Source organism: Ammodytes marinus, assembly GCF_949987685.1.
Source record: "Ammodytes marinus genome assembly, chromosome: 1".
In the NCBI taxonomy this organism is placed as follows: domain Eukaryota; kingdom Metazoa; phylum Chordata; class Actinopteri; order Uranoscopiformes; family Ammodytidae; genus Ammodytes; species Ammodytes marinus.
This window is the reverse complement of record NC_137230.1, coordinates 30,659,197-30,671,497: the sequence shown is the minus strand read 5'-3', so window position 1 is coordinate 30,671,497 and position 12,301 is coordinate 30,659,197. Positions and strand designations below refer to the sequence as shown.

The following is a 12,301-nucleotide window of genomic DNA, read 5'->3' as shown; positions in this document are numbered from 1 at the left end:
TTCTGAATTTTAAATGCTGCTTTATTTTTATGTTTTAAATTTGGAAATACATGTTCCAAAACAACCAATAACCTGTATTTAAAAAGAAATCAAGCAAGTAGGCTAATAATAACCATATATGAATTAATCGCATCACAGTATGCCTATTGTCCACAATAATCTCACAACAGCCCCCCATCCAAAAAGGAACTTTAAAAAGCACTTTGATACACATGTTAAGTGTATGGTCCATTATTTTTATTTAGTGTGTCTGCATGGTATTGCACCAAAACAGTAGAACTTTTCTTTAATTGTATTTTGTACCGTCTGCATGTTTGCACAAAATGTGCACATAGCAAACAAAATTGCACAACTGTAAGGTCAGTGTCATTCAAATAAACAGAACTATTTCTTTAGGGCGCATTGGCATCTTTGAGCAAAATACCCCCAAAATTTTCGCCGCGGCGCTACGCGCCGCGCCTCCTGTACGGCTGGACAGTGACCACCTTGACTAAGACATTTCCTGGGGGAAACACTGTAAACCTAATATAAAATATATTTTTTAATGAAAGGCCAGTGGACAAACGATGCGTGGGCGTTTTGACAGGCGGAGCAACAAGCGGGTGCACTCTCGCTCCGTTGGCAGAGCTGCCTACCGTCCGCCTGCGAGTCGACAAATCAATCGACTTGCTTTGCCTCCTTTCTTTCTTCCCACAGCAGAGGTTGAGGTGCAGAAAATGATAACTGCGCTTTTCCTTTATCTGCCGACGTAATGTTACAGTATTTGCATGCAAGCCCCAATGGTAATACAAATGAGAGGCGTTATTTAAACGCTGTGAATGCGTCTCCGGTGATTGTGTCGGTTGTAGACAGAAACGAACGGAGGGACTCCGCTCACTGTACAGTTCCTATAGTCGCGCAGTTTGGCACTGTGTTTTCAGGCTCGAGACGTTCAATCAGATCGCGGAAGTCTTTCCCATTGAAATCGCTAACGGGGAGAATATCCCCGGTTATTATTTTAGCCACAAACCACAGTTCATCTGTGCGGCGGCTCACTCGCTGGCTAGATCACACGGTGAGACGCTGCTGTGATCGGACGAAGGCATTGTGTGTTTCTAAGGTGATTTAACGTCATAGTCTTAGACGAGCGTTTAACTTATGCTGCATATTTTGCACTGCATTGTTTTTTATCAATAGTTTGAAAAAATGGTCCCACACCGGACGCTCACGACCAGACGTGAACTCACATACACGGTGAAATCTCCCATTAAAAAAACGGCATAACCCACTGATTTTCGGATTTCTATTCTATTTTTAAAGTCAACTTGAGCGCAAGTGGAAAACCGGTCATTCGGTCGACACATTCACATCCCTAATGCATATAGAGAAAGTAATAAAAACAGCCTACCACACATGACTTCTGCAGGTGAACTATTCATTAAACTGCCCAAATTCAAGAATAAAAACAACCATCAAACTACTGGACTTTAAAATACTGGCCGACTCTTTCAACATACTTTCAGTTGTAGGCTTCTAATTCAATATGTTTGCCTGGTTTTATATTATGTGTATGAGCAATATCAACATTTCATATAATTAACTAAAAGAAAAATAACCAAATCTAAAGGGAATATATATACTGTTACAGTATAGATATTCCCTTTAGATCTGGTTATCGTTCTTTATTTTTCTAATACAGGTATTATAATTATTGACACTAAATTATGAAGAAAAAAAAAGTGTGTGCAGGGCCAGTGAAAATATACAAGGGGCCAGTAAAACTCGGATCCACTGGCCCGGCGGGCCAGTAGGAAAAAAAAGTTATGTTGAACCCTGGTATTGGGGAAATTAAATGTTCAGAAATGTTCCTTTCTGTCCCAGCCTGTTGGAGGGGCATGTCTATGTTTGATTGACATAAATTGGCAGGCTGCCAGAGTGCCGGTGTTACACCATAGGGAACCATAGACTAAGTAAACAAACTTGCGCTGTAGCCTCCATGGGATGGGCAGACAGCTTGTTGTGAGCAGTATGGAATAATGTTTGGTGTCCTACAGCACATGGTGTTAGCTGTGCATTTTCCCCTGGGGAATGATTATATCTGTCCCTCTTTAAAACAGCCAAAGTGCAGTGGAAGATGTGTGCTTATGTTTCTAAGTTAGAAGAGAGGACTTAAGCGGGAAAGCTACATGTGGGTTGTTGTTCAGAGACAGTGGGTCTAATGTTGTGTAGCTGCTGTTTGGCTCAGTCTGGCACCATCTGCATTGCCTATGACAGATCTTTGACGTTAGTACTTTATGTAAGATTTGATTGGCTTAATCAACATGAGCAACTTACTCAATCTATATCAACAGATGGAATTTGTACAAAACTAGGAGGCACTGTTTTTTACAGAATAGAGATGTTACATATAATTAATAAAAATGTATATTCTGCATATCTTATTGTTAATAACATTATTGTGTATCTTTATTAAATCCTAACACAAGTTATGTTAATACAGTTTGTTAATCCTAAGAACAGTTTTACAAATATATTGATTCAACTTGATAGCTACAGTTCAACTTAAAACCACTGCAAACAGCAGACTCAAAATAGTTATTCTATTTCAATCAACATCCCACTGAAACCATTTCAACAATCATCCACTCAGAAACAGGGGATATAGTGTTGTTAATAATGTAGTTTTTGTATTAGCCCACTACACATATATATGACTACAGTTTGACATTTGCAGTTCATCTAAAGTGAATAAGTCAATAAGTGTTGTTAACAGTAGTGTGACTTGTTTTGTGGCTGATAATGTCAAGGCCCTTTTTGTTAATTAACGACTATGATCATTTAGTTTGAATCCTTTTAAGATCGAGATAATGGCAGGTCAGTAACGTTTCTTTGCACAAGTCAAGCTACAATTACACTCACTGTTCAATCATGTTTAAATACTAATTGACCATACAAGTACCAATACTCTTAATTACAAAATGAGAATAAACCATCCTGCTAATATTAAAATTTGTGATTATTCCCTCAGGGACATCATACCAACACCGAGCAAACGTTTGACTTATTGAAAGCTAAACTACAGCATGATGCTTTTCAATGATTAAACCTTGTGTTCCAGTAAGTGAGATAACAAGTAGTCCATGACACACACTTTTGTTGGGTTTGAAAAAAAAACACTACTGTCATGTCGGATGTGCTCTGAGAGCAACAGCACAGCACCTGAAGTGCGGCCTTGAATATAAAATATCCGACTACTCTTCACAGCGCATAGATGGTGGTCCTTTTAATTACTTTCTCATTTGTCAGAGCCACCCAAGGTTCTGTTTATTGTAGCCCACTTCATTACTGCCATGTGGTTGCCATGGTGTGACCATTATGCCATATCCTTTGAATTTCAATTTGCAATGTTCCCACATACAACTATTTCATGTTGCATACGCCCAATGGTGACACAGACCACAACACCATATTAAAAGTCAACCAGAGGTTACCTCTGTATGTTGATTAAACATATGCCTATCTTGTAAGGTGCACCATCAGTCTAGTTAGACACTTTAACTGCCTCATACCAAACTGCTGCTCCGTAAAATACATAAATATTACACAAGGGTGAGAGTTTAAACATGCCCGGCCTCTACGATTTTTTCAGAATAAATTAATTCCATTATTCCAGTCAGTATTGTATGTGCGCTGAAAAAAAATCTGGGGTTAATACTTAGCCTAGGCTCTGTGAATTGGTATTTAAACAAAGGATATCTAAACAGGGACCACCATAGCTAGCAACATAACCGTTTACAGAGCTTAGGCTGTGTATTAACACTGGATTTTTTCCAGCGAACACACAGTATGGACAGGTTGCAGATTGTGAGGAAATACTCACTGATTTTAACAAAAAGTGTTTGGCATCAAGCATTCTTCAGAATCGGTGACTCCACCTCTTTCTTCTTTCTTCCAAACTTCTGCTCTGCAAAATTAATTAATATTTGCACAAAGGTGGGAGTTCAAACATGCCCGGCCTCTATGAATTATTTTAATATCAATAAAGCACCAGTTAATTTAGAATAATGATGGAGCCCACCTCATAACAATCAAGGAAAATGGCATCGCAGACAAGCGCCATTTAAAGAAAGAAATTATAGGCCAGCTTTGCCTTTTACACTTATTTAGATAAGCCTTATTTGTTTAAAATAAAAGCTCTTTCATTACCAAAGTGCTAAACAATGCCCAGGGATAAGAGGCAGATTGTTTTCCAGTTAGTCATTAGCCCTGCTACCCATTTGCAGTCAATCAATGTATAAATTGACTTTACCATCTCCGTCTGGTCTAATTCTACATCTGCTCCTCACATGACCCATAGTCAATTCTCACTTTCCCAATGTGAGTGACAGTATTCGTGAACTTGAGGACTTCAGGGCATTTTTCAACCAGACGTCTCAAGGTGAATAGCAGAACTTAATTTAAGCGGCGAGTGCTCATTCAATGAGATGACATTTGGAGTTTCTCTAGACTGCTGTACATCTTGATTGGATGTGTTCATTGTCACTCGTAAGAAAGTATTGATCGGATGTAAATAATGATCAGTGGAATGTTTTTGACTCAGTGAACGTGACAGATCGCGACGAGACAAAGGAAGCATCTGCTGTTAGCAATGATTAAACAAGAGACAGAGCACCTTTCAGCACTCTTTCAGCTTCACAGGCCACAGAGAGAAAACGGTGGAGACAAGCAATGATATTCCATCCTTGAAAACTGTTTTTATGACATGAATTGTAAAATACTCACACATTCAGTGTGTTATAGGCTACATAGAAAAATCTGACATAATGTTTTGAATTTCTTGAGCGTGTGAAGAAAAGAATGAAGAATAACATGCTGTTATCACAAGGGGAAAAAGACCATGGTCAAAAATATCACTAACATTTATTATAATCCTAGCCAGCTCCATCCTTAAGAGCTACACCTCATAAACTATCTTCATTTTCATGTCTGACCCTTCATAATATTAAATGGATACTCTATTTAATTTACAATATGCTCATATCCACAGGCAGATGTTAAGATATAAAGCAGCGCAGCTGAGTTTCTGCACTGTCTAATCCAAGGCTCTCTGTACTCAATTTAATTGCTGTCCAAAATACTCATAAATATTTGATGCTGTGGAAGATCCCACCAGATATCACCGTTTCCAAGAAGAGTCTGGTAAGGTAAGAGACATCAAAGATAGTGTCAAGAAAATGTGTCAAACGTGTCTCAAGAAAATGCTCTGTAAGGGAATATTTCAATGTATAAAGTGGTGGAGCTGTTTGATCTGTATAGAGTAAGAAAAACATGCCAAATGCAGAAGAGCGGTCTTACTGTTCTAGCCATCGAACCCTGACCCAGGGGTAGACACTCATATCTCACGAGACTAGTGTCAATGCAGCCTTGTGTTCTGCCTGAGTACCTATCGATTTATACAATGACACAATAGCCCCGCGCCACCATTATGTGGCTGGAGTAATCTACTCAATTCATTAAAGTCAAATCCTTCTTAATCAAACTCTCATATGAGCAGGGACCGGATCCAACAAGCTCATATTGCGAATTTTACAGAGGTAAGAAGAAATTATATTCTACAAAGTTTCAAATTGTGAATGATTGTATTCCCTTAGGCAACTCCATCAGGTCACACAACGGAGGTTGCAGTTCAAATATGAAATGGTTGCTCTCACGCACAACTGATATGACCATGACGAAACAAGCAAAGTGAGGCAAAGCAATAGGCACACTAGACAGCTCAAGTCACAATCCATTTACCCTCTGCAGATGCACCTAACGGACCATCTCATTAATGTTACACTACTACAATAACAACAAAAATGAGGATGCCACAAAAGATAAGCCTTCTCTGGGCCCATGACCTCCAGGATAAAAACAAAATTGCATGTGCTTGAGGAACCAACATTGATGACCAAAAAAGAAAGAAGAAAAAATATGAAGAATCTGTTGGGCTTTTCATCAAATGTAAATTCATGACAATGTCAGCAATAGTAAAAAAAGAAAAAAAAAAGATCCAAGAACGTATTGTTCATTGCATCACTGCCAGCTGTCTGCACAACCACTCCAGGGCAGCAGGAGATCAAAAGACAATGTAGCACAATAATGCGCTACCTAATTAACACTGACTATTAAAAGGATTTACCTATACTGAATATCACACAATTACATGGCAATCCCTGTAGGAGGAGCAGAACCAAGACGTAGCGGACAGGTGTTATGGATCAAGTAGTTTCCTATTCATTGGTGAGCTTTCATTGAATCAAACTAGATATGCTTGTAGTGATGAGAAATCTTTAGAAAAAAGGGAATACACATTGAGTTTTTGCCCTGTATAACCTTGCCATGATCACAAAGGCTACTAGCAAGTACATTTAGCCACAAAGGTCAAATTACAAGCTGTTCTGTACTCAGGTTGATGACATCTGAAGAAGGACAGAACATTCATTTAACGTCTCTTTTTTCAGTATATTGTTAGGTAATACCTCATCCCAAATTACATCCTCAAAAATGACTCGATGTGTGTTGTTTAACAACTTGTTATCAGGGTCCATTTATCTTTTCAATTCAATTATTGTTTAATTGTATTATTTTACAGCTCTTTAAGATAAGCTGATCATGGTTAGTGCTTTCAATTCTGCCATCTTTGCAGATGTTGCATTGCATTAATGTTAAGAACGGGCACATTTTTGTTTCATGATATTTATTTATTTACAACAAATCGAGGACAATTAAGATACAGTTTGAGGTATCACCTTTGCCTGAAAAAAACCCTCTGCACACAGCCTTCTGAACACATCATTCTTAATACAGAGTTTAGAAACAAACTATCTAATAAAAGATTGATTATATCTGTGTCCTGGCATTTACTTTTCATGACAATCTCCCTTAAGGGGTATAGCATACAATCTGTGCTGACCTGCCTAATTACCACTGAAATGCCTCCCTCTTAGGCTCTGTTCTCACGGCAACATGAAACGGTGCAAACGCAGGCATGAAACCGCAAGTTTTTGAGATCTACTCCCAGGGAGGATATTTTGGAAAACACAAAGGTTTTGGTTTCGTGTGAACACCGAAACCATTTCCCCTGATAACGCTGACGTCACGGCTCCACTTCACGTATGCATAGTCTATAACATTTGCTGTCAATACCCACACACGAGTTATAAAGTTAGAAGACAACATAACGTGCAGGGCTTAAATAGGCCTATAACACTCGCCAATTTAGTCTGTGGTATATTAGTAAGTTATTGATACCATGCACCCGCCACTTTGTCTGGGGAAAGATTTGTGCTCTGCCGCTTTTTCTAGCAAAATAAACTTGTGTACACGGCTCTCTCTACATTAAAAAACACTATCCATAGTTCAGCGCGCAGCGGTTAAGTTACTGTTCAACAAAAGGAGCATTAAGGTTACGGCTTCACAGTAAAAGCATTTCACTGGCTAAACATTAACAGCATTTCACCGGACAAACGTGAGTTGACTTTTATTTTGAAGTACACCTAACAGGAAAAGTAGCCGCTCACAAAGCCCCTTCACTATCAGCATGTCTTCTGTTTTCACGAGTTCAATGCGGTGAAATAAGAGGACAGAAAGCTTGTCATTTACAATACTTGTAACCCCAAGCTTACACCAACCGCTTTATGAACGTTAGTGGCATTAATTTTCGGTTTCAGTAAGGTTTTATGCATCAAATTGTACCGGAAAAGCTATCTACTACTACCTTGTACCGCCAACTGCTGGCCTGGCATGCTTACTACATCGATTTCGTCCCGTTTCCTCTGAAAACATGTGCACGGGTGAAGATGTCAGATGAAATGTGTCTGAACGGGGTTTTAAAAAAAAACTAAAACGGGAAAACTGTCACGTATTCACCATGAGAACAGGGCCTTAATTAGCACCCAAAACATCACTTCCAAGGTTGACGATGGTGATCACTATGTAAAAACAAACCTCGAGACATGCAGCAGTCTTTCAATAAATCAAACTTAAACAGGAAAAAAGCTGTATTATATATGTTTCTAAATATTGTGCCTGAGGTTATTTATGCATGTTATGGGTGTGTTAAAGGGTCAGCGAGTGCTACATTTGCGGACTACTTAATGCTACAGGTTAATACGTCAATACAGCCCCTAGTCACATGTCATGCATCATCAATGTATATCTCTAGTGTAGATAAAGATATTGGACGTTGGCAATAACCTTGTCTTTTTTTCCTCTACTATCATTTATGTGTTTGGATTCACATGTAGCCATGTAGCCAACTAGCCATGTGTCTATGAAGTTAATTTCAACAACTAAAACAATGCCAATGGAACTACGTTTAACTAATTTCAAAAGAAAATAGACATACAACAGGATCCAATTGTTGTTGTTATCTTTCTTTTGTGTGGGGGCACAGAGGAGAAAAAAATAAAAGGCAAGTTGTATAATACATGCCTCCCTGTGTGTGATGTCTCCATGGTATATAGTCAAAGCCCTGAATTTCCTTTTGTGGCTCTCATTAAGTCAGTAGTGTCAGGCACTGGCAGAGAAGAAGGAGCATTTTATCAATGATTTAATTAATCATCAAAACTCCCCCTATCCACACATTTTTCCTTTTATTCATTCTTCTTGCCTGTCACTCTTCTGACAGTTTTCTCCCATTGCCTTATATCACAGACACAAACACAAATATATACAGAAACAAACACCTGCTCTCCACAAGACACTGCAACACAAGTAGCCTTGTCCTTTCGGTCAGTTCCCCTGACTCCAACTTGCTCCCTTTCCAGAACCGGCGGGAAGCAAAAGTGCCAAAAAGCAATGTCACACCATTAAAGAAAGGCTATTCAGGAGGCATCGCATTCAGTGAATTACCACCACAAAAGGACAATTGTCTCCCCAGCCTTCCCTGAACTGGGAAAGATAAAAGCCTAGTTTAACAAATAAGCTCTTCCGTCCCCCCTTTTTAAGTCTATCAGTCTTCCGACATGCTTAGCACACAAGACAGCCTCTGCCAGGACAAATTAAGGGCTTCTGTATTTGGCAGGACGGACCAGACCTTCAGATTAGTGATCTAAGATTGCCCATTGTATGCTTAGAACCTATCCCCTCTTTTGTTTCAGAGTCTCTAGCAGAGTGAAACTGACAAAGAAAAACCCTCCCCTGTATTTTATCTCTTACCTGGTGTTGAGGCTCAAAGCCGGACAGAGAAGCAGTAAGCAAATAGCTTGGATGAATTTCATAGCTGTCTCACACTCCCGTTCCTTCTCCCTTCTCAGATGCTTTTTTGCCTTTCCCTCGTGTGTCTCTCTACCCGCTCTCTAGCTCTCCCACTGGCTGCCTGGGTTTTTAGCGCACTCTCTCTCTCTCTTCCTCCGTCTCTCTCTCTCTCTCTCTCTCTCTCTTTCTATTTCGCACACACACGCACCCAGACACACAAGCGGCGAGGCAGACAGATGCAACACAGTGGTTGGGCGAGAGAGGGAGGATCTCTGGCTTTAAATAACACAGGGACACGGACCGACTTGCTAATGGCAAGGGAGCGGGTGGGGCTGAAATCAAGAGAGGGGAGATGTGGAAGTGATATGATGTCAGCGCCTGTGCAGATTCAGCTATTGGTGATATTGAGGCATGCTTGCCATTGTTTGGTGCCGGTTCTTGCTCCAACTGAACTAAAAACCCCTCAATTGATCTCAGTCTGCCTGTTTAGCGCCTGCAGTCAGAAAGGAGGAGATCCGGGGCGAAAATGTTTAGCAGAAAAAGTGGGCATACTGGAACAGAACACTCAGTGGGTTAACAGTTCAGTCACAGCAAAGTCAAGGTTCAGTTAAGGCAAGACACTCATGGATTTAAGTGTAATTAGCAATGAAGGTCTGTGCTTAAAGCAGAAAGCAAGGTAGGTTGTTGGTCAATGGACACTGAAAATGAAAGAAAAAATCAATTACCTTCAGTAGGAGTAAGTAGGCTATCTTTTAATGTTTTCTCTTTGCTTTTCTTTCTTTGTTGCACATTTAAAAATGGTTTTCCGTTATTGTCCAGATAAATTATGCAGCACTAAACTATTCCCTTTTTTGTGCTCAAATTGGTTGGCGTGAAAAAAAATTCTCAAAGGTCTATTGATCAAATTAATTAAAACAAGAGATACAAACACAAAACACTAAACTAAAAATAATTCTATAAGAAAGACTGTTTGTACTGTTAGAGTTACACAATGTAGAACGGATAGAACTTACATTAAGATGCTAAATATTGTGTTCTTTAAAATCTACAGATTAAACTAAAATAGAAGCAGATAAGTAAATATAAAATGATATTAAAATAACCAAGATAGTAAGATTTAAAAAAATCCATTACAGTATATGTGCTGACTCTAACTCAACTTTGTCTGGGACAACTAAAAATGTCCCACACAAATCAAGATAGTTCATTAAACTTATGCAGAAATTATACTAAATTCTAATATCTCCATTACACATATATCATTATTGAATGCCCAACAATTGCTATAATTCACAGACAAATAACTAATACTGCATAAATGGTATGTCAAAATGTCCTACGCAAATGGACATCACCCACACAGAAGAAATATGATACAATTTTAGAGTAGCACAAAAACAACTTAGCAATGTTACAGTCGTTCCGAAAAGTAACAGAAGATCCCCGAAAAAAAACTTGCACTAGTGAGCACATAATGTTAATTTTAGGAATGAAATCCATTTATTTCTTGAACAAAATGATATTTTTTTCCCATCAGGCTTAATTTATTAGTAAATAGGGAAATTTAGTATTGTAAAAAAAAAACTCAACCAGCCGTGGACGCTGATAGAAAACTATAAATATCTAGTAATACAATGATCTCACCGCAGACCTAACTTGTTCTGCAAAATAGAAGAACAACTCGAGAAGAAAAGGATCTTCTAAGAGAGACTCTAGGCCATGAAATACAGATAGAATTTGAAGCAGTCCATACAAAAGGTGGAGGTCACACACCATAGGCATGATAAATGATTTCCATTAGAGTTTTAATAGAGTTTGGGGTCTGTTGTAACCCAGTAGTAGCCAATTTTCCATACTGAAATATTTCCGACCATTCATTGGGTCTTATTAGAAGTTCATGCTTGGAAACCTGGTGACCAGTTGTAATGACTAATGAGTCTGCTGGTCCGTAGCTTGCCTCGGTTACCAGGGAGAGCATCCTCAGCGGGCCCACGTAATCGGTCTCAATCATATACCACATCAGGCGATTTGTGGTCCCAGTGCTCTGAACAAACCTGTTGAGCATCTTATTATAATGAAGAACAATTTGCCTAAAATGAGCAATCTTGTTAATATTATGCAAGATTATATTTGGATAAATCCCCAAAGCTGAGCGTGAATGTCACATCAATTGATTTGTATATTTTGTTCACCAATGCTTCATTTGAATTTTGCCTAAATGAGATGCTTTGATTCAGTCATAGCCAAGTACTGTTTGATGTTTCTTTAAATGAATTTTGCATTGACAAAAACATGTTTTAATTTATAATAGTCACTCTGCCAAGACTGAGTCAAAGTGACAAGAACAGACTTTTCATTTTATGTTTTCGTCTTTAAAACAGTTTTCCGTGCCAGTTGATCATTGGACATAATTTGTAATAATTTCCAAAACACACAAAATCACTACAAATTGTAAGCCATTCTTGTTGCTTTACCTCAACATTGGCCACTTGGAATTACTGTATTGCAGCTGATTTAGTTGCATTAACTAAACAATGAAATGGCGCTGTGGAACTCCATAAGGGGTATTAGAAACATTATTATAAGTGCTAATTGTTCTTCTTGAACTTCTTCCAAACATTTCTTAACTCCTTTAAGCAAAGTCAAAGTAATAAACAACCATGGACTGATGCAACAAAGATCTTATGGAGGCAATTTTGTGAAGTTTTTTGCTACAAAGTATAAGTATAAAATTCTCAGCTTTTCATTCCTGCTGTGGTCGCTGCAGGATAAATGATTATCGTTGTACTGTAGCATTGGTTTGGGTGATTCATTAATTACTGTGTATTTGTTGGTTTTAAGTATAATATTATCTATATTGTTGTAGTCTGCATGTGTGCTTCTATCTTTCTAGGGACCACGTTCAGTTTTAGTCATTGTTTGTACTAGTGAGGACATTCTGACTGGTACTGAAGGGCTGTTTGAGGGATAAGGTGTATTTATTATTTATTCATTATGCCATTCGAAAAGCACTTTGAACTGCAACTGCATATGAAATGCACTTCATAAATAACTTTTATCTTGTCTTGTCATGGCTAAGTTT

The 12,301-nt window shown here is 38.6% G+C and overlaps 1 protein-coding gene across 1 annotated transcript in view; it reads right to left on the bottom strand.

Annotated features, from left to right (window-relative positions):
* luzp2 (leucine zipper protein 2) overlaps window positions 1–9,284 on the bottom strand; it is a 151,296-nt gene extending 142,012 nt beyond the window's left edge. Inside the window, exon 1 of the mRNA XM_080042739.1 lies at window positions 9,181–9,284. Coding sequence (XP_079898865.1) covers window positions 9,181–9,242 — 62 coding nt within the window. The 5' untranslated portion in view covers window positions 9,243–9,284. The remainder of the gene's footprint in view (window positions 1–9,180) is intronic.
* Window positions 9,285–12,301: the final 3,017 nt, after the last annotated feature.